The sequence below is a fragment of the Camelus dromedarius genome, chromosome 4 (genome assembly GCF_036321535.1).
Source record: "Camelus dromedarius isolate mCamDro1 chromosome 4, mCamDro1.pat, whole genome shotgun sequence".
Classification (NCBI taxonomy): domain Eukaryota; kingdom Metazoa; phylum Chordata; class Mammalia; order Artiodactyla; family Camelidae; genus Camelus; species Camelus dromedarius.
In genome coordinates this window covers 41,491,601-41,515,644 of record NC_087439.1, presented here as the reverse complement: position 1 = coordinate 41,515,644, position 24,044 = coordinate 41,491,601, and the positions used below count along the sequence as shown (strand labels likewise).

General features: G+C 34.2%; 1 protein-coding gene across 4 annotated transcripts in view; it reads right to left on the bottom strand.

Moving 5' to 3' along the window:
* The window catches only part of LOC105091047 (sodium channel protein type 2 subunit alpha), an 80,684-nt gene that overhangs the window by 43,930 nt on the left and 12,710 nt on the right, over positions 1–24,044 (bottom strand). For 2 of the 4 annotated variants that reach the window (XM_064484871.1, XM_064484869.1), the window contains 10 exons: positions 23,708–23,836; positions 23,233–23,324; positions 21,890–22,162; positions 19,016–19,079; positions 17,332–17,473; positions 16,988–17,194; positions 15,430–15,717; positions 10,608–10,955; positions 6,739–6,871; positions 2,184–2,422 (listed from right to left, as the gene is read on the bottom strand). In XM_064484871.1, the coding sequence (XP_064340941.1) occupies positions 2,184–2,422; positions 6,739–6,871; positions 10,608–10,955; positions 15,430–15,717; positions 16,988–17,194; positions 17,332–17,473; positions 19,016–19,079; positions 21,890–22,162; positions 23,233–23,324; positions 23,708–23,836 (1,915 nt within the window). Of the gene's footprint in view, positions 1–2,183; positions 2,423–5,174; positions 5,269–6,738; positions 6,872–10,607; positions 10,956–15,429; positions 15,718–16,987; positions 17,195–17,331; positions 17,474–19,015; positions 19,080–21,889; positions 22,163–23,045; positions 23,138–23,232; positions 23,325–23,707; positions 23,837–24,044 lie in introns of those variants that run through there. The other 2 variants (XM_031451571.2, XM_064484870.1) reach the window with 2 other exon arrangements.

The window sequence follows — 24,044 nt, the reverse complement described above, 5'->3', positions numbered from 1 at the left end:
TCTTTTCTTCAGTGAGCTTAAGCTTTAGTTTGCTCTTCTTTTTCTGGTTTCTTAAGATGAAAGTACACATTATGGATTTGAGATATTCTTTTTTACTACAGGCATTTATAGTATAAATTTCTCTCTAAGCACTGTTTTAGCTACACTTTGTAACTTTCAATTTTGCGTGTTTTCATTTTCATTCATCTCAAAGTATTTTGTAATTTTTCTTGTGATTTCTTCTTTAACCCACTGGTTATTTACAAGTATGTTTTTAGTTTCCACATATTTGTAAATTTTCCAAATTTATTTCTGTTTATTGATTTCTAATTTCATTCTATTTTCGTGAGAAAAAGTACTTTGTATGATTTCAAACTTTATAAGTTTAATGAGGCTTGTTTTATGACCTAACCTATAGCTTATTCTGGGGAATATTTTATATGCACTTGAGAAGAATGTGAATCTTGCCTATGTATCTTCTACTACTCCAAGATTCATTTCAAATACAGATATTATTTTCTTTAACACATAAGAAAAGACCCACTATGAATTGTCCATTTGTTGCTTATGTCTTTCCAGCATCTACTCCCTCTTCTTCTAGTAATGGCAGACCTAATTTTTTTCTTCATAACTGTACTCGCTTACTCTGTCCAATGATGAGATAGGTTCTGGTTTGGCCAAATAGGGCATTCTAACCTTAGAACCAGGTTAACTGCCTGGCTTAGAAATGGTCATGTAACTCCAACCAGGCCAATGATATTCAGTTCTTGGTCATTTGTTAAAATTACTAGTTAGGACACACAATCCCTCTTCTTAGGGAGCTGTGTTGGTAGGATAAAAGTTAGTAGAACTTTGCCATCAACAGAACACCTAGCCAGAGATGAAAGAAACATATCGGGGGGAGAGTTAGCAAGAAGCTGACTCCCAATGACATTGACTGAAAACCTGAATCTAGCCAGATTAAAATCTGGAGGAGGGCCCAAATGGACTTTAGTTACCTGAAGTAATGAACTGTCTTTATTTTTGCATAAGCCCATTTGAGTTGCTTCCTAATACCCACCTTCATAAAGCTTCCTTTCATCCCTTGTTCACTTTTGAGAAATAATGTTGAAGAGATTCCTATATAGGTGAAAATTTGGACTAGGTAACGTTATTGTCCTTTCCTAAAGTTCTATGATTTTTGACCACAGCTTAAAATAGTCTCTGAAATATCTTTCAGAGTATCTGATATAGTACTCAGAGCTTCCATAGCTCTGTCAGTTTCTCATGGGTACAGTTTTCCCCACTGTATAATGGAGACATTCATAGCATCTGCCTTAGGATTGATTTTATGGGAACCAAGGGAAAGATTTTATGTAAACCATTTAGTACAGTGCCTGGTACAAAGTAAGTGGTCAGTATATGTTAACTTAATCAGTTAAGACCTATCTGGACTATAATTTTAAAAAATAGTGGTTACTTCAGAGCCTAAAAATATTGTGTACTATACTTCAGAATATATTATTTACTATCTATATATAGCCTGTTTATATGTTTATTTATTAAGTTGGGAGGTTTATGAGAACTTAATAAGCCTCTTTTATTGATATTAATAAGTTTTTGTTCCTTGACTTTATTAATTTTGTTTCTTTGTAAAAGAAACACTTTGATTTCTGTCACTCTACCATGTATCCAGTGAATGTTAATACAAAATTTTAAATAAAATATATGCAAAAATTCATCACTTACAAATTCCTAAATTTACAGGACAATTCAAACAGAAATAATAACCTCTATATGATATTTCCTCTCCCAGAAATCCATCTTCAGGTATGTACAAATGGTATTTCAAAATTATCTGACTTGGCATATTTTATAATTTGTTTGGCAAATGTAGACATGTCTAAAAGAATCTATTTTAAATACCTGAGGAATACATCAGGGTTTTATCATAGACCAGTGTCCTCCTTAATTCATAATAATCTTTCTAATGAATGGGCAATTTAAATTTAATTATAAATCAAATTATACATAAAATCTTTGAATCTTTTCCACTGCTTAATTGTAGCAATATATTTTTGTTATTAAAAAAGTGATGCTAAACTTTTTCACTATCCAGGTATACATGGCCAATTAATTCATATTTAGTTTAAGAGTGATATGTGAAGTTCATTAAGGCAATCATGAACTCTTTCAACAGCAGAGAAACCCTTAGTGAGCCTTACCAGGTTCCCAACTGACAGCACACTGCTGAACTGCTCTGTCATGGGATAGTGCTCCATGGCCATGAAGAGGGTATTTAAGACAATGCAGATGGTGATGGCCAGGTCAACAAATGGGTCCATCACGACCAGATTGACGAGATGTTTCACTTTTAGCCATGGCTTACAACAGTCCCAAATCAAACACGTGTTAGCAAATTTATACCAGCAGGGTGGGCATTTCTGTCTGGATTCTTCAAGTTCTGGAAGAAAAAAGTTAGAATACTTATGAAAACTGCTTACTTCTTATTTAGCAGACTTTGGTTTAAATTGAAAGTAATTTTAAAAAAATCTAAAATTGTTAAAAGGCATTATAGGTTAATCTAATGGTGGAGCAGAAAAACACTTAGAATGGATTAGCTGTCAGAAGTGTGGGCACAGAAAGGCTAGGAAGCATTTCAAATTTATCTTGGCTAAACATAATTTCCAAGATTCTATCTACAATTTAAACTGATAATTATCTTCAAGGCTATCAGAAATTAATGGGTAGGACTTATGTTAAGTATACTTAAAGCTTATCTATGTTCCAGATAGAGCAAGACATATATTATCAAAGAACTCCTCTTGGGAGATGTCTTAAGAACCTTTATCAGTCTTGCTGAATCTCAGTTTCTTGGATTAGATATGTTTTATTGGATATTTTAATGAGATAGCTTTGTCAGTGTCACTAGTCTTAATTTTAATTTTTTAAAGCTTTTTAAAGTTTCTAGTTATGCCCATTAGATACAGGCCTGTATATTAAACTCAACAAGATTCCTTTTCTCTACATTTCTTAATTTAACTAGGGGGCACAGAAGAAGAGGAACTATCCATCTTAAGAAACTGAGATATTCATGGTTTCATAAAATGGGACTTATATACTGCTGGTAAAATATGAGAGGATTTTAGGTGGAACATATGTAGAATTCATAAATTTTCATGGTATGCATTTATTTTAATGTATTAAAATATATAACTATCATATCAAACCTAGTATATAAAATTTCATACTAAAGTACATTTATTTTAGAAAAAATTATGATGATTTCAAGAATTTCAAGTAAATAATAGGAGATTGAAGACAGAAATGCACAGATCTTTAAAGTGATACTGAAAACTCTGAATCTTAGTAAATACTGACAAAGAATTTGGGGGAATTAGGAAGTGGGAAATTATCTACTATCTTCCTTTGGCATGTTCATCTCTTAATCAACTCTTGAGTGGGAAAGGATGCAGAAGTTGTTGTTTTCTGCCAATAGCATCACTGCATATTCTTTTACCTCCTCTGTCAAATATGAGAACACCACTTATTAGCACTAAAATAGAGGGAAAGATTCTTTGTTCATCCATAGCATAGTTGACTCTGGTTGGTCACTTAAGGATTACTACTGTGGCAACTGAAATATCCCTCCAAACCTGGTACAGTTTACTAGGAACTGAACTTTTTAAAGGAGTTTATGCAATGGACAAATACAACTATAAGTAGTGAGTTTTTTGCTTTGCTGATAAACACTGACTACTAACTAACTTTACCACTTCCCTAAAGCAAATTAATTTTCTGATTATTTTTAACAGAATTTCATTACAGATAGATTCTTCATTTGTTTCTTTAGATATTGAAATTCCTAAAGCACCCAGTTTATTTCCATTTCTCTTATGTAACTTTGTAAACAACAAAGAATAGTTGAGTTGTAAATCAGAAGAAAAATATAAATTTAATTATTATGCAGTGTTTTGTAGATGCTCTTAAGACTCCCAAATAAACTCATATTTATACTAAAGGTAAAAAGACATTATCACTTACAGTAAACAACAAAAAAGAATTAAAAAAAAACTCTTTGTGTATGTAGTGAGAATAAATTTTTTTTAAACACTACTTGTAGTTCAGTAGATAAAGAGAAGCAAACAGAAACTGTGGGAAAAAAATAAATCAGAGAAAAGTTCAAAAAGGGAAAACTCAGCCAATGTTGCTCTTCTTGACATCAGGAGAAAGCGGAGCAGAGTTGTTAAGTTCTAAAATAAAATCATTCAATTATTCATGCTAAAAAAAAAGAATCTCACATTTTGAAACAAAACAAAGCACTCAGGAGAGAACTACAGCCATGTCTCCATTATTCCTGGGTGGGTTATCCCCACTGAGAATCATTTACAGCCCAATTTAGATCTTTGGCTGGCTCCCCTCAATTCCTCAGGAGTTTCTCACCTCACCTTCCCATCATATTTCCCAAGGACGTAACAAGGAAATATTTCCATGGTTTATGTATTTTAAATGCTTGAAAAGCAAACAATTCATTTTTGCTTATCTCCTGCAGTTTCATTAAGTAGGAGGCTATTCGTTACCCTGGACAATGGAGACCTAGCTGTAGTTCAAAAGAAGGAAAACAAAAGTTGCCAGCCTGGATCAATAAGCCTGGTTCAAAAAAAAGGAGAGGTGAACTAAACTGTGATTAGACTTAGAAGAAAGGATCCCCACATAAACAGATTATGTCAACTTAAGACACCTTTTCACCATTATCACAAACAGAAAAGGACTATATTAAAGACAGTTCTAGTTGCACATATGTGTTATGTATTGCTAATAGCCAGCCTTGGTCAATGCCACATTCAAAGTGTTTAGATAAAATTGAATAAAGAAAAGTATGCTTTTCATTCTATATACCAATGGAAAAACAGAATGAAAACTCAGCCATTGTTCCTCAAAAAATGTAAAGTTAAAAGCTTTGCAGATGTTAAAACCAAACACTCAGTCTTCTGCTTCCTGAGTTACACTTATCTCTAGGACATCCTTTTCATTCTAAGCAATTCCATGAGGTACATTTTCATGGAGGGTGATGCGGGTGCTCTCATTTTTAACTCCATATCTTAATTAGTGGACCAGTCCAATCTTGTGGTGGGCTGTTTTTTAAGTAATTTCTTAAGTTAGCTCAAACTTAATGCTATCAGAAGTGCAAAGTAGGACTGTTGATTTAGACTTACCCTGTCTCCTTCTCTGCTTCTTGCTTTAGGGAGCAGACATGCTGCTGACATCGGTAGCAGAACCACTGGCAGCTTCCTCTCAGTGGTTTTGCTATGGCAAGGAGCAGAAGACCAGAGAATCTTCAAAAGATTTACCTGGAGGGACAGGGAGGAGCAAGCTACTGGCAGCTGGGGGGGAAAAAGGAGTGCAAGCTAATGCAGGCGAGGTTGGGGAAGAACGTACTGAGTTTAATATTCCATAGGAATTAGTGAAAAGATTTCTGATATTGCATTAGGACATTACGAAAATTGGGTCCTGTAGTAACGGACATGGCCATCTACGCTGTGAGATTTTCCTGGATGTGACTTTTAGGCTTTTGGTACTTATATTATCATGAGATCTTTGTATTCAGACTAAAAAAGAATTATTCCAAGAATCTTTCCAATATCAAGAGGAACCATAACTAACAGTAACAAAGCATATGTACATGCTTGCTGGTTCTTTCATTCTCCACTTTCTTTTTCCTCTTACACATCTATATACACACACACACTCACACACTTGGGAGGGGAAGAAAAGAAAGGGGCTGTAAAAGAGGAAGGGAGAGAAGGGAAAAGGAGGGCAAGGGAGGAGGATAGAATATATTTTGTATGAAAGCGTTTTCCAAGTCGTTGAAGTTGATAGTTGATGTTTGAATTCACTTACAGTATGAAAAGGTACAAACATGTGAATTAACAAACCAACAATAAAACAACTAATAATAACATTTATTGACTGCCTTCTGCATGCCAGGTGCATAAGTGCTTTATGTATGAGGCCTTATTTAATCTTTACAACCTTATCCTAAACATTATTATCCATACCTTACTGATGAAGAAACTGAAGTATAGAATCACAAACTAACACACAGAGCCAATAACTGATCACAGATCAAGCTGTCCCCAAAGTTTTTATTTTGGCGTTAAGATTCAGACCTCTAAACATTATATTAACTATTCAGGTATAAGCTGTAACCAAAGAGAAAGCTGATATATTGTAATACTCTGGTCAAAGAAAGGCGAAAGTAGTTCTACAAAATTTTGAAAACTTTGCTTCAAAGAGGTTAATATCAAATCCTAATTCACATTTTAAAATTTATATTTCTGGTTAAATTGAATGATTTTATAGCTTTTATAGCTCATGTTATAATATAATTAATTGTATTAATTACAGTTAATACAAGCAGTATTGTATTAAGCAGGTAATACAATTCAAATGGGTAAGCGTCACTATAAAAATAAGCATTTATCATTACACTCCTTTTAATGTCATGCACATAACAAGGTTCAACAGTTTAGAACTTAATCTACAAAAGTGGTATTCCAAGTATACTTTGAATTTGCAGTAGCTTCCTGGAGGATAAATGAAAAAATCTATGAGACCACAGAATCCATGCGTTGCACACGGATTTTACTTTTATTTAGTAAAAGACATAATGATGACGTGGTATCAAGTCAGGAAGAATTATCTTGGAATGTATGGAATTTTTTTGCCATCATTACCAAAGCACCACCAAATAATTGTGCTATAAGATTTTTGACATACCTTCCATGGTGTTGGTCAATATACTAGCCATGCTCATTGCTCTTTGCCTTGCTGTAGGATCTTCCAGCAGATCCATGGAAACATGATAAGAACTGGACCGTCTCTTTCTTATTTCTGTTTCAGTAGTCGTGCCCTAAAAATAAAATTTCATATGAAATAACTATTATTTTTAAGGGCAGCAAAATCCAAAGTTGTTCCTGTAATAGGAACTTCTTAACTAAATGTTTAACTAAATGTTTACCATGCTTTCTCAGACGTGAACAGCTCATTAAGACATTGCTGGAATCATCATTCTTGGGAAGTGTTTGAAAGCCCATTAGATTCTCAGCTTTCAGGGATGCCTGGGTTTGTGATTAAGATGGACTTTCCTAATTCCTGCATCTTGGAGCTCTGGGTTAGAGGGATCATACCTATTATTGGATAGATAACCTTTTCGCATGTCAGCCAGTCCTCTCTAGGAGTACATACTGAAACACATCACTTCTTGATTTACTCACAGGGTGAGTTATTAGATCTTTATATATGTATTCATGTGGTTTAATGTACAAAAAGAATTGTTAAGCTTTCCCTAATAAGCATCAGTAATAGTTGTCCTAAAATATGAATTCCACTTGTAAAATGCTTTTATTCATTATAGACAGGTAACATTTCCCAACTTCCTTAATAATAAAACTAAATTTTAGAAGTAATCTACAATTTTGTCTTACACTTAGAAAACAACTTCATCCACAAAACAATCCATCCTTGTCACTGAAACTCTGATTTGAGGCAAAACATCAAGTTGTGGGGAGGGCTGATTTTTAGCAATGATGTAATGACTTTCTACTACAAAATAGAGTCACCAGAATTTCATCATAGGTAGAAATTTATTCCTACTTCAGGAGATCAAACAATGAAGTTAATTATCACAGGGGGAAAAAAAGGGCAAAACTCAAGCATTTCAAATGCTTAATAATAAATAAGAAGTCACTTTCAGTTCTCTGAGGATTTTCTTTATTTCTAAAATAGCAATATGAGTCTTGTTCATCTACTTAATTGTGTTATGAGTGGTTAAAATTATTTTTTATTAACCTGTGTACCTCTAATGCATATGTATTCAAAAGCAGAGTTTCCACTCAATTGATATGATTGTCATTAATAGGGATGACATTCATAAACATCATTCAAAATTTAATTTTACTGTGAAAGAGAAGTTAAGTTAATGAGAAAAGAAATAACCCCTCTCTCAAACTAAAGCTCTTTAAACCAAAAAGTAGTGTCTCAGAATTTAAAATATTTTGCCTCATCAGAGAAAGGTAAATTTTAAAGGAAATAATGGAGTTGCTTAAAGAGATCATCTAATCCCTTCTGTTCTATGCAAAATTATATGTGTAATCCTAGATCTCATTGTTAGCAATAAATTCCAAAACCTCTAATGATATTACCAAGGAAATTCTTTCTTAAGTCAAGTTGCTTCAGTTGAATTTATGCGTAGAGTACAGGATAGTGTGTGCTTTGGAAGGTGGCATTTGCTTGCAGCTGTTTATGTTCTCTTCTCATTCCCTTCTGCAGTTTCTCAAAGCCCCTTCTTTGGTCTGCACCTTCAGCTCATGCTGCACTACAGTGCAGTACTCTGCTTCACAGCACCTAACTGCAATATTGACGATGGACATGAGGGAGCAGGAAATAGAGATCACACTAGGTTTGTTTCAAACTAGCCTGAATTTGCCTTCAGAGATCTACCCCACTCTCTCTGATAGGATAGGAGTTTTGTGGTAATAATTGATAACTGCTAAATATTTTCTGGTAGACTGACATTCTTTTTGTATTTATGCAAAGAAGTTGTGGATTTGTTTCTTTTGACTCACTTAATGTTAATCCAGATCAGTGATACTCATACTTTGCTATATGTAAGAACCTTGTGGGATGCTTGTCAAGGAAGATTACCTGACTTTGTTCTCCTTGGCCTTTTGGTCTGAGTAAGACTGAATGGCCCCGAAATCTCCATTTATTTTTCTTAAATCACTTTATTGAGAAATTATTGACATGTAAAATGTCGTCTGTGTGTGTGTGTGTGTGTGTGTGTGTGTGTATACACACACAACTTGATGAGTTTGGGGTTAAGTATACACTCATGAACCATCCTAACCATCAGACCATAAACACTTCTATCATATTCTAAAGTTTCCTTCTACCCTTTTCATTGTTGTTGTTGTTATTTGGGGTAAGAACACAACATAGCATCTACCTTCTTAGCAAATTTTAAGTTTACAATTTGGTACCATTAGCTCTAGGCACTCTGCCATACAGTAGATCTCAAGAACATATTTATCTTACATAACTGAAACTTTGGACCCTTTGGCCATCAAACTCAGAAGCAGAGAGTAAAATGGTGGTTGTCAGAGGTGGAGGGAGTAGGAAATGAGGAATCTTCATTTTAAGAAGATCCCAGGGAATTCTGATATAAGTAGTCTGAGGGTGAAATACATTTTCAGAAACACTGAATTAAACTGAAAGTACTTGTTTCTTAGCCATCTCTTCTTTTCCATTTTAAGAAAAATTTAAAGAAATTAATAGGAGGTAATATTACAATATGGATAGAATGCAGGTTCAGTAACCAGTATACCCAGGGTCAAATCCTAGCTCCACCATGCACAGGCCTCAATTTCCTCCTCTGTAAAATGGGGATAATATTAGTAACTACAATAAAGGGTTGTTGTGAGGATTAAATGAATTAAAATGCATGTAAAGTGTTCTGGATAGTTTGTGGTACATAGTTAACTATGGTTATTTTTTAAGAGGAGTTGATATTCCCTCTGCATTTTTCCAGGTTCCTTCATAACAAAGTTCTAATTTTTTCATGATTTGATCTGCCTCCAAGATACTTGGACATTCTGGGAGAAAGTCATGGGGAGAGGCCATGCAAAAAAGTGAAGAAGACAATGGCTATTTCTATAATCCAAGGTAAGACGCTCCTCTATTAGGTGACTGAAAGCCGACTCCATATGATTTTAAGGCGGCTTAAAGAGCTTGTCCAACCATAATCAGTGGAATCGTGTAAAAAAAAAGTCATTCAAAGAAGATTTTAATAGGATTCAAACTATAAAGTACAACCAAATGACATTGCTTGAATATTTTTATATAGGCAAATGAAATCTTATTTAATACCAAAGTTAAAAATCACCTTATGCTTTACAAAGGAAATGTCCCTGTAAGTGTCTGGCATTTAGTTGAAACCCTTTTCCATATGCATGGTTTAGGGCCACTATGTTTATAAAAAGAATTAATGACAGTAATATAAAAACTAAAATCTGCTTTAAGAATTACAACACATGACTTTAGCAGGTAGTTGAGTGGCTTCTTTACCATACAAATGTACAATGGTCATCTGAGTGGGTGCTAAAAATGTTACAGCACTCTGACCTGTCAAGAAGAAGGATGTTGCATTGTAGGATTTAGATGTACTTAGTAATACTATCTACTTCAAGTGGCAGTATCAAGTTCCCCTTTTAAAGGAGCAGAGATAACAAGATCCTTAAGATGAGTATTTATATTTCTTCTTGCATTTATTCTGCTTATATTTATTAAACATAATACATGATAAATTGTTGCTATACTTTTTGGCAAGTTTCATACTGCAGTAGCAATGATGAAGGGATACTTCTAATTATTCTATGATACCCAACCTATATTTTTAATTAACTTGTAGAAAAGTCTGAATGAAACAATTTGACAATATAAGTTCATAATTTGATTAAACCGATCCCCCGCCTCCCACCACATCTGAACAATAGACTCAGCAAAACTTACACATGTGGAAATGGAAAACCATTTCCACCTGCACCAGCCACAGCTCCCTTCCCACCAGTTGCAGGTTCCACTGGCCTCACCTCTGGCAGGAGCTGCCCAGCAGGAGATGTGAGGGCAGAAGGGCCCCCGACCAGGGAGACCACTCCATTGCAGTCCACAGCGCTGTGCATCTTCCCGTTCATGGGCAGAATGGGGAGCACCCTGGAGGCACGGCTGGCCTGGCTGACGTTGCTGTGGCGCCGCTCCCCATGTCTGTGTGGCACAAACAGAGAGTCTCTTCTGCTGTCATTGTCTTCAAAGGTACTGTGCTCATCATCGGCAAAGTCATTCTCAGAGCCGATATCCTTGGCTCGACCTCTGAAGCTGAAAAGGCTCGCCCTACTGTTGCGTCTTGGAGAGAAAAGGGAGCCACGGATGCTCAATAAAGACTATGAATAACAAGAAAGGAAACAAAAAGCAGATGAACACATTTAAGAGTTGGTGCCCTCAAAAATAAGTCTTGACCCAATGTTTCATAGTTGTTGACTTAACCTAAGACAAGTCATTGGACAGGTAGACTCAAGGCCCCCGTGGTAGCTGCTGGTGGGGTTCTGGCACTTTCTACTAGGTCCAGCTCTTTTGTTTTGCTTTCCCTTTTTCTCCCTTCCTTCATTTTCATCTTCTGAGCTCTCATTTTCTGCCATTTTCTCCCACTTTACCTGTGACTTAAGATAGTCAGAAGTACTTCTCAAGACTGTTTTGTCTCATTTCTGGAACCTAGAACTGAAATTTTTGCCAGACCCTTCTCTAGAAGCTAATCTCATCTAGCAATCCAATGAAAAGCAATTAAGTATACAACTACAATTTGATCCTTCAAAGACAAAAACATACCAGTCAGAGCTCACTAGTGACCACACCCTGATGCAGAGGAAAAATAAAATTAACCTTGCTAGTAGGTCTGTTTAATTATAGTATAAGGAGCAGTTTCTCCCCTTTCCTTTGTATATTTTATAATGGTCCTTATGAATAATGTAAACAAATCAATCTGAAAGAACTGTATGATCCATTCCCTGATTTTCACTCTTCTGTCCATCTCAAGAAATCTGAATAGCACCATATTTACAAAAACCTGGTTTTCACTAAGTATCTGGTCACAGTCATTTAACAGTTTTCTAGATGGCTACAATGTCATTGCCATTATTCAGTTTACTTTGATTATTAAGCATAGTAGCACAATGAATGCCTGTTTATTACTAGTCTACTTTTCCAGCCTCACTCTAATGAGCACTTGTTTCTGCTTGTCCAATATCCATTTGTTCTTTTTCTGTTGACAGTACCCTGTTTATCTCCAAGAAATGCTCCAAGACCATGACCCAGGCCTAGCCGGTGAGTGTATTCTGTACCTCTGGCCATCAAGAATGGTTTAAAGATGGGTAGGGGTTAAAGATGACTGTCAACAGTCATCTGTTTCTTTTATAATTGTTGAGAAAGAGGTGCATTTTCTATTGGGGTTGCTAAAAATACTGAATATAAGTTTAAAGCTATTGTGGGCATCTTATCACCCTATTGGAGGAACGTGGTGATACGGAGAAATACTTGGCCACGATAGCATGTTTTTGAGCACTTGGATCCAGCCATGCCTAAAGCTAGTCATCCACATTATTAACATAATCTAATCCTCTTTTGCTTAAGCTAGCTTAAGTTGGATTTCTATGATTATTAGTAGAATACAAACTTCATCATTTAAACATTACTAGTTTCATCTTTTTCTCTCTAAAGGATTTGAAGCTAACTAAAATTATTATTTCAAACCTATATATTTTTACATTCCCTGAATAATAAGTATGCTTTTAACTTCCTTTTCTGGTTAAAAAAATGATTTTCTCAATGACATCTATAAACATCTATAAGCTTTAAACACTATCCTATGTTATATGATCTTATTCATTATTTACAGAGGGAAACACATCTAAGAATACTGATCTGCTCCCCCAACAGAACTCATTTCTTTTTTTCTTGTACCCATGGTTTTTATAAGTATTTTTTTAAACCTCTCCTACATAGCCCAGTTTCTTTCATGTCTCCTTTCTGTCTTTTCATAAGGGACTTCAAATTAGTTATAAGGACATAATAGTTAAGGAATTTGTGACCTACTGGTTATCATTACCTCAGAAAGAGAGGCAGACAAATGCTTGATAATAAGAAATAAAGTAGAAATTATGTATATGTACCACTCTTAGTAAGATTTTATATTTTAACTACAAGTACGCCCCTTAATTAGAGCCAATAGAAAGGCTGGAGACAAATAAGTTATAAAATTGCACACAATGTTTCTCAAAGTTCAAAGGTGAATTATGCCACTATGCAAACTATGAAAGAGCATAGTTTACATGTGGCACTCAAATGCCATGCCACAAATAGAGAATGGACGATAAGAAAAATCTGCCATACCAAATCAACCTCTAAAAACTCCTAGTTTATCACAAATACAGAAGGAAATAATAACTTAAGAAGGTCAACAATATTTTATAAAGGTTTCAAAATAAAATATCCAGATTGTCTTGAGATATGATTAGAGATTATACTCTTGGCTTCCTTCCTTCCCCTCACCTACACTAACAAGTCATGCTGAGGTTTAAAAAATATTTCATCAAATCCACCTCCTCTACTGAGAAAATTATAATCTTGTGGTAATAGCATACATTATATTTTTTTCAATATGAAAGTAGAAATGGTTACCAACACAATCACCTTTCTGTCATGTCACTACAAAACAGTAGTTTTTAATACTTTTGGGCCTTGGGCCCTTTAAAAATCTAACAAAAGCTATGGACCCTTCATCACTGTACCCAGGTTAAGAACTTGGCTCGCTATTTTCAGTATTACTTACAGGGTCCTACAAAGTGAGATTAGTATGATTTCAGGATTCCTCCTTTCCTCCCTCCCTTTTTTCCCCTCTCTCTCCATTGCCTTCTCCATCTTCTTAGTTACTTGTTTGACTACTTCTTTATCAGATCAAAAAAAAAAAAAACTCTTTAGTTCTATTTTTATACAAATCCTGCTTCAGAAACAAATATCAATTTGAGCCAGATATTACACGTTGTGTATATCAGTGATCACCTATAATGCCCACTAGAAGTAGAGGTTTTAAGATGACAGTAGGAGGAAATGTTATGTCTTTGAACAACATTTACAAAAAAAGGTGGGATTGAACCTAACATTTTCAGGCTTTACTATTTTGCCTATAATTAGTTCTACTGGATTTGAAATAAAGCAAACTGGAATAACTCTGTGGTATCAGTTGATTGGCAGTTTTAAATTTAGGTAGTTTTTCCTCATGTTACCTACTTTCCTTCTTTCCTCCCTCCCTCCTTCCCCTTTTCCCTTCCTTCAAAATGACCAATGCCATAAAAAGGAGATTTTATTTTTTAAAAATTCATATTTATTAAGATTAATATCTCCACTAATAGAATCATAATGATGTGGCAACAATATGAATAAGGTGAATAAATGTTGATATCTATTTAAAAACAAATTTGATTTCAAATTTGACTTCAACCCCACTAATCCTTTAATATATCCTACCTTATAATGTTATCTGAACTTGGAGTGAATCAGGCTGACCTATAAAAATTTTATATGTATTAAACACAGGTTATATGAGACTGTAAACTATAAAATGTACAAAGAGCATGTATAATCCTAAATATATGTATCTTTTTAAATGAAATCAAATTGTAAATTTCCTCATCAGTTTTTTAAGGATATTCTTTCCAGTCAACCTGATACAGTGGAAAGTTTAACAGTTTCAGTGTCAGGCTAAGTTTGAATGCCACCTCAACCTTTAATAACTATATGACATTTGGCAATTATTTAACTTCACTGAGCCTAAAAAATAGTTAAAACACTGTTATTCAAGGCTGTTAACATTAATTATGATAGAATAAAAAGAAAGCCAAGCACAAACAGTCACTCAACAAATACCAGCCTTCCCCTTCCCTTCACATCTGCAGATTGGGGATGGAGATTATAGGGCTGTAGTGAGGGGTGTAATGAGTTTATACTTCAAGTAGCAATGCACCACAAAGGTGTCAGCCATTATCACTGCTATAAGTGCTGTTCAAGTTGTTACTGTTAACTGTATGGACATTAAAGTTTCACTACTGAGACACTGTATTTCTGGTAATTCTCTTGGTAATTTCAAAGAAAATTATGGATCCTAAATTTTGAAGTTTCAGCAGCCTGTGTTGGTACATAAGCCAGAAGCATCCAGTGAACATTTTCTGCACTATATAAATCAAGGTATTCTTTCCAAGCAAGTCTCATTAAACATGAGACACAGATAATCAAGTGCAATTAAACACAGCTGTTTATTTAGTGTCATAAGTCTTCCTTAGTGTATCTCTAAGAATTTTGGTTACACTTATAGAAAAATTTTGCTTCGGTTTCCCTTGAAACAAGGACATAAAGAATATTTGCCTCATATGAAGTTTGCACATTGATGGGAACAACTGTACAGATGGACTGGCAGAATCACTCTTTACTTCTAAGAAACTGCCACTCAGAAAACCCACAGTTCACTGGGTCCACGCATCATAGCTAAGAAGGGAGAGGAACCATCTGCTAATTATTCCATGTGGAAAATTGCCCTAAGATGATTACGAGTCTTTAATGAAACTGCAAAATCACAAGCCTTCCCAAGCCCAGTGGGATCTATGCTCAAAAAATGTTTTCCTGGAATTCCAAAAAGTTGTAAAACTCACAAATTCCTTGAGGTGATAACCAAAACACTCAATGATCATTACCATCCAAAAGCACTATGCCATCCAGGAGGAAGGCAGTTTTATCCTTAACCAAATTCTGGCATATCTTAAAAACAGTATTTGTTATGAAAACACAATTTATATAATCTAATATTTTTACCTGGTGTGGAGAGGAAAACCTCTTTTCATATGTCAGCCTGCTTCCTTCTAAGGAAAACCGGAAACCTTTTCTTCTTATGCTGTCTTCAGATTCAGATTTGTGGACCCCATCTTCCTTCTCTTCTTCTCCAGACTGTTCTTTCTGTTTCTTTTTCTTCCTTCTGTTTTTCAGCTCTTTTTCACTCTTCGAGCTCAACTTTGATGCTACTGAAGAACTCTCTGAGAAAACCCCAATCCCACCAGCACCACTGAAGTCTCTTGATTCAGCAGATGCTGCTGCAGCTGCTGCCTAGAAGGGTCCAAGGGAAATGGTAGCTGTCTATAAACTTTGACAAACACTATCCATGTTTCTGCTTAATTTATCTTTGGTATCGTGAATATATGATCTTGAAAAATTATTCTCCATTCGAGTATGTATTTTGGAAAATAATGCATTGTCATTAGGCCAATTAAAGAATTAAAATTAACAGAAAAGTGGAAGATGATATGTGACTTTGATGAAAATCTTCAAGCTGTGGCCTCACACTATGCTTTCTAATTATCTAATAATATGAACAAGACACTCAAATATCATAATGATTTTTCCTGTGATTTAAAGTATCATGAGAAAGAAAGAATTTAAGAAATAAAGGTTTCCTATTTCAACTTGACCCATCACACTTCCACTTGACAGTGACTTTTAGTGCCACTCTAAATGATAAAATTTAATTCAGTCAAGAATTTTGTTTTAATAAACTTTTCTTCTCTTTGACTTAAAATGGTTATTTCACTAAGAAATGCACAATAAAAACATATTATAGATTGTAAATAAGAAAATCCTAGATCATGTCATCTAAGTGAATTTGTAAATTACAATAGCACTGTTGTTGGAAAGATAACGTTTTCAATATTATTGCTGCTACCCCAGTATATTTTATTTATCTGATCTTTATTACATATTTAGGATACTCAGTGTTAAAAAGGAACTGTACTCTATACCCAAGAAAAGCTGAGTGTAGGCTGTATTATAGAATTTACAGGGTAGTAGGCAAAGAATGTAATGATTTCACATGTTTATGTACCAGTGTTTTCTTTATGCAAACCACAAACTTGCATTTAAACACTCTTCAAATAGAAAATAAATACTAAATAGGTCTTTATCTTTCCAGACTCTCTGAAATAATCTCATTTTGACTCTGGTTTTCTGACTTTTCCCACCTCTAGTAGCACTAATGAAGCAGCAACCCAAGAGATTAAAATACTTTGATTGAAGGCATGTAGGCCTAACTACTTTGTAAGCTTGAGTGAATCAGGGGTCACAAGGAAGAAAAAATGTCAATAAAGCAATTATAATTCTCCATGTTTGGATGCCATTATTATTGACAGCAAGTAATCATCAAAATAAAATAATAATCTCCTAATAACCAAATAGGTTCCTAACACTTACCAAACACACATGACATGTTTCAATTGTCAATTACCACTGCTGATTTTGTACGCTAAATGCCTCTGATCTTGATGGCGTGGTCAGAGAATTGAGATAAACAAACACAAAAGGGCTCAATGCTTGCTTACTATACCTGAGCTTCTTCTTGTTGCTTTTTTAATTGTTCCAGCATCTGCTGAAATTCAGCTTCCTTCTGTTCAGCCTCTTCCAGCGTTGCTTGATTCTGTTCCTCATAGGCCATGGCCACCACAGCCAGGATTAAATTTATAAGGTAGAATGAGCCCAAGAAAATGACCAGCACAAAAAATATCATGTATGTTTTCCCAGCAGCACGTAGTGTCTGCAAAAGTGGAAGAGATATTTTATTAAATTTTATATAGGATGTTACATGCTCACACTCTAAGTAATAAAGTATTTTATAGCAATTCTATCTCAGTATTTCATGCTTTCCAGAAGAATCATTTTATCTGTTCTCACCAGTTGATAAAGGTTTTCCCAGAAGTCTTGAGTCATGAGACGAAATAGGGACAAGAAAGCCCAGCTAAAGGTGTCGAAGCTTGTGTAGCCATAGTTGGGGTTTCGACCAGCCTTCACACAGATGTATCCTTCTGGACACTGGCTATGATTAAGTTAAAGGAAAGAGAGGAAGTCAGTAACTGCAAGTTTGATAGCTGGCTTTCCTGTTTTTATAGACATCAATGTCTATTTTATATGACATCAGGGAAAGCAGATTTCTCTCACTTTACCCAGTGTTCAATCCAGTACCAAGCAGACTGATTTACATAACAACACAATCTTCTAAATCTATTTATGGATTCCTCTGTGAGTCCTGACTGTTGTTATTATATTTATCACATCTCATATAAAAGCAATCATATTATGATTACCATCTTCTGGGATTTGTGGACATGAACAGAAAAATAAGTCTACAGGGAAAAATTATAGATTTTCACTGAAGATGTCTAGAGGCAGAAGTGTGCTTAATGTGGTGGGAGGGAAGAGGGGTGAAGAAAGAATGGGTGGTGGCACACTGAGAGGAATGAATTAGTCTGCAGAATAAAGATTTCATAGTGTAACCTTAATGATCGAGCTGACCTTGCCTCAGTATTGTGCCTGACACTTCTGGACTTCATAATCTCGGGCAAGTTTCCCAACCTTGCTAGTCTTGGAACACCTCGTATGTAAGAAAGGGCTAATAACAGAATCTGCCTCCCAAACTTACAAGCATTGAATAAGATACCACACGTAAAGCATTTAGTATAATACAGACAAGGGGTTAAAATCAGTCTGTTTTACTTATCACTAAGATCTGAAGATAATGGCAGCCCAATTTTTAACCATATGAGCCAAATGCAAAGCCTGTTACTACTGGGAATTTTGCTGCGGGTATTAGTTACTAATGTCCACAATATCATCTTCCACAGAAAGAACATTACTCTTGTTTATGATTCTAAAGTCTCGTCGAATGGAAAAAGGTAACTATTTCTCTGAATTTTCCTCCTAGCTTTAGCTCCAGGTACAATGCTTTTTAATAATAAGCATTCACATGACGCCAATCATAATAATTAAAAGCATTTATTTAGTGCTATAATAGCTATACATTTCATTAATCCATTTAATTCTCATAGCCATCCTATCATTATACTCATTTATCTCGTGTGGAAACCGAGGCAAGGAGAGACGACATTATATGGTAGAGTCCCAGTTTGAATCCATGTAAACTCTCTAGTCTATGTTCTTAACCACTTTGCTAAAATATGCTAGATGTGTACTTACTACACCTTGGATGTTGACATTATCTTCAGATAGCTTACACTTTATGCCATGGGGACTACATTAGCTTATATAGAATATCACACTTATAAAAGAACATGCTTATGAATTCGATTAACTTAAGCTTCTTATGTATTTCTCTCTATTTTCCATTGAACTAATTTGGAAGATTAGCTGTGACCTAGTATGGAAAAATAATTGCTGGGTATGAGTGTGTGAAGGAGGTGAGAATCCACACTTATCCCAGCTATTTTGAGAGTCAGCGTGAAGTGGAATTTATGCAGGGCTCTGAATGAGGAGCAAGCGGGGGCTGGGTGGGTGGGAGATGGCAGGTTACTGAGGCTGATGCAGCAGTGCAGACTGAGACTCAACACCAAACATCACTTACCCAGCATCTGAGCTGTTGCCACAAAGCAGAGCATCATTTTGCCCTTCCAAAAAATAAAAGTGACCTATATAAAAGAGCAAGGAATAGAAAGAATCATTAAAAAAACAAACAAACAAACCCTTGAAACACTCCAGCCATTGTGTCTAGGGAATAAAGCTCACATTTTAAAAAACCAAAATGAAATTGAATAAAATAATAAATATGTGCATGGCTAAATGAAAATATTTTAATAATAACTGAATATTAAACACATGTTAAACCATTTTGAATTAAACAAATGTTTAGAAAATCTGTTTTAAAAAGAGATTTTTTTGTAGGGAATAACTATTGTACCATTTTCTATCAATATTTCTTGTAAATAATTTAAATTGCTTGGGATAATTCAAAAAAGAGCTGCCAAATTAAAGCTGTTTGCTTGGCACAAAAAGTGAGAGAAAGGAAAGCCTTGTTGCTTTTAAATGCTGCCATGAAATAACATTTTGTTTTACAAATACGTTTTGCCTGTACTCAAAATATATTCAGACTTTTTTGCCCTACCAATTTTGACTTAATCTCTTGTGAAAGTGGGCTTATGTGTTTGTTCTTTCTATGATAGTATAAATAACTGTTTTGTTTTGATATTTGGCTTGATTACTTCTTTCAAGATAAACTTGCTTCTTTAGAGATACATATTTTCTAAGTATACCTAGTTATTTACTTTTAAGGAATACCTTGTATATATATAACTTTAATAAGTTACAAAGATGATCTCAGGAAACATACATATGCATAAGCATACATATTTACATATTCACATACAAAAATACACAGACACAAACACATTAAAAGACACACAGATATATATTCCACAAAAAATTTTATGATAGTTTTCAAGAATATTTAAAGCCTATTTATATTCAAGGAATACCATAATATATTATACAGGTCAATATGGGGCATAGTTCTACAAAAAAATTTTAGATCCTTACCTCATAATATATATAAAAAATTATAGATGTTTAAAGATTAAAGACTTAAAGACAAGTCCATTAATATAATATAAGAATACATAGGTTTTCTTTTTAATCTAGAATATATAGGTGGCTGTTTTATATGTAGAATATCTATGTGAAAAATTTTATTATCTCTGAATTGAGAAGTATTATATAAACTTAAATATGGAAAAAAGAAAACAAATTTGATGACTTAATTGCCTAAAAATCAAAATCACTTAGGCATCAAAAACAAACAATAAGAAGAAAAACAGGCTGGAGAATATATTTGCCAATAAAATACAAAATGTTAATATACTTGGTAAATTAAAGAGTTCTTATGAATTTCCCAAAATATAATATCACCTGATAGAAAAACGGGTAAAAAAATCAACAAATAATTCACATTATAAGAAACATATAACTTGCTAATGATACTAATAAAAATACTGTAAATTCTACCACATTAATAACTAAGGAGGATACACTTTTCCTTCTACTAAAAGATTTTAAAATATGATAGTAGTCAATATTAATGTGAATCCAGTAAGATGGCCATTGCTATCACAGGTATATAGTGGTATGATCCCTCTGGAGAGCAATTTGGTAGTATGTGTCACTAGCCTTAAATTGGTCATACCTTTTCATTCCCCAAAATTCTATTAATTAAAATATATCTGAAGGAAACAATCAGAAATAGAAAAAAATTCATGTGCAAAGATTGTCCATTGTGCTGTCAATTTATAATATTGATGTATTGGAAACCCCATAAATAATGAAATCATTTGTTTTATTTATTCATTTATCCAGTGAATCTCATCTGTCTAGTATAAATCTTCATAAGAACACTAATTCTTAAAACATTAGTAAGGTAAACAAGGTCCTACTGTAAAGCACAGGGAACTATATTCAATACTTTGTAACAGCCTATAAAGAAAAAATATGGAAATACATATATATGTATAACTGAATCACTATACTGTACAATGGAAACAACACAACGTTGTAAATGGATTATACTTCAATTTAAAAAAAATTAATATAATGTGAGAAGTGATAACATTTCATATGGTTCTAAAAACCACAGCAGATACCACAGACTAAGTATCCCAGTGGAGTACTGATAATCAAGAGACCAGTGGAAGTTGGCTAGCTAATTGTGCATAAAAAGGGAGGGACTTGGACATGCCAATGACAGGGGCTGGCTTCAATGATAAGAAATTATAGTAAAGTACAACGTAAGTATATTCTGATGTCTATCCCTACAATAAAAATCAAACTATACTGATAAACAACTCTCACACAATTACTGCTACCACAGAGATAAACTAGAGTAAGAATATTACAGGGTTAGGTTTTGAGTTTACACTTTCTCTTATCAATAAGTGGCTTGCTGGATTGAGGTTGCTTAACTTTCTGATGAGTACACCAATTCAGATTTCATCCTGGTGAATGGTTTTTCTATTTCCAAATATATCATATGCACTCAGTACATATACTGAGTCAAGCACATAGGGCCAGATTATTCTTCCTGAGTCTTCTTAACAATCCATTTCGGCAAAATGCACTGAATAGTTCAAACTACTGATTTATTTATTAAGATGACTGAAAACTGATTAATGCTTACCAAATAAATATTTTTGTTTATGTAGCATTATATTGTATTGCTTTCAACACTGGTTTTGGAAAATAAAACATTTCCAAATGGTAACTTTTATTATGTTGACTGACAGATAAGGAAAAGTGAGTAAGATATCATTTGATTTCTGTATCACATGTATTAAGTTATCTTAAATTGGTCTAAGTAATCTTGTTCATACCAAAATTGAGACAATTTTCATTATATATATTTTTTAATATTTAAAGGACTAAACAACTTAATGGTTGAAAGAGTATATCTTACTTTTATCTTCAATATAGTCATCCCAGTTAAACATGCTCACTGTCCTATTGAAAGTGGTACCATTCCCATCCAATGAGTTATTAAAAAAGGAGGTGATGTTTATTTCCAAGGAAGAATTATCTGGGGGCCACTGCAAACATTTATTTCTCAGGTTGCCCATAAACAGCTGTAATCCTATTAGGGCAAACACGCTCAGACAGAACACAGTCAGGATCATTACGTCTGAGAGCTTCTTCACCGATTGAATTAGGGCCCCCACAATGGTCTTCAGACCTATAAATAAAATCAAAGGGAGGAATATAAATATATTATGCAAAAGCTACTTTACAGACAAAAACATCATGAGCTTGTCCTGAAAAATAAAGATGTCATGCAGAATGCCAACAATATTAGTTTAATGTTTGTGATTGGATAACATTTTTATGAAAAGCCTGCTAGCTGGTGAAAATGAATGAAAGCAGAATTTGTATGTTCATTAGAAAACTGTGAATGGAAATAAACCAAACGTGTATTTCCAAATATTCCTTAGAGCAAAAGAAATGGTTTTGTTATTCATGCTTAAACATTAACCTTGTGTAAATATTTTGCTTTTATTTGCAGATGTCTTACTCCCTAACCTCTTATTGATTTTAGAAAAATCTATATGAATAAAATAGTAAGAAATCTTGAAGTAACTGAATTATGAGGTTATATTTTTGTGAATTCTGCAAGCTTGAGTATGGGTTAAAAAAGGAAGACATCTGAAAACTGAGCCCCATGCAGCACTCATGCTATCCCTTGCTTTTTCATTTACCTGCAGTTAAGAAAATTACCAGTTTTACACCTAACTGGTCAAATTTGCTTCAGTTTGAATGCCTTATAGTGTAGCTTCTATGCAGAAAGCTTGATGTTACAGGACGCAAACCATGTAGCCTGTTACTGCAAATGCCTCATGCAAAAACTTGTTAAACTCAAAGGCTGATTTAGAACAATTAATTTTAAAGAAAGCAACTAGTAAAAACAAAGAATCAAATCCATCCAAAATATGATGTACTGATTCTTTCTTTTTTACAAATTTTTTTGCAATAGGTGACAAGCAACAAGGCGTACACACAAAAGCTGTGATTGTAGCACCAATGCTGCTAAACTCAGCCTCGGTGTTTAACCTAGCTCTCACCTGGAATGACTGAAATTGTTTTCAATGCTCGGAGAACTCTGAATGTTCTCAACGCTGAGACATTGCCCAGGTCCACAAACTCTGTCACATATCTGTAATAGGGAGTTCACACACAAACACAATAACAGAACACAAGAAACAGTTGGAGATATAAGGGGCCTACCACCTTATACCAGTTTCTTCTTACCTGGAATTACAGAAATAGTTTTCAAAGCTCTCAAGACTCTGAAAGTTCGAAGAGCTGAAACATTGCCTAGGTTTACAAATTCTGTTACATACCTGTAGAATTAAATCAGAGTTATTCAGAATTTAGGGAAATCTAAGTCGGTCTTTTATCAAGACCTTTTCAACTTCAAAGAGTGTTGCCATCAGATTTCCCAATTAAGAGAAAAATGGCATTATCATCAATCATAATCTCTATTACTTGGGAAACTTATTTTATTGCTTTACAGTTCTAACAGAAATCAAAGCCATATAATTTACTATGAAAGTCCTTAATTTCTCCAAAGTGCATAATTTGATTGGAAGAAAAATATCCTAAATTCACATGATAACTAAGAAAAATTCTTGATCTGTTAAGGGAAGCCACCAAGGAGAAATACAGTGTTGGCACCCGCCAATGATTTACTCTTCCCAGATAGAAAATGTATTAAGATACTTACGCAAAAGTAATGACAGTGAAATCCAACCAATTCCATGGATCTCGTAGAAATGTGAAATCTTCTAAACAAAATCCCCTTGCAAGTATTTTTATAAGTGATTCAAAAGTATAAATTCCTGTAAAGGTGTACCTGAGAGAAAATAGCCAAGCCCACATTAAAGATCTAGTAGGTAATTTACATGTACATATCTTAAAGGAGACTTAAACAACAAATACAAATTAAAGGCTTCCATATTGTTCTGTATCAGTCTCTCTATGATGTGGAGCTTAGGTAGAGTTTAAGGAAAAAAGAAACATTACATTCTGAGAGACATTCTCATTGACTGTAACTAAATGAG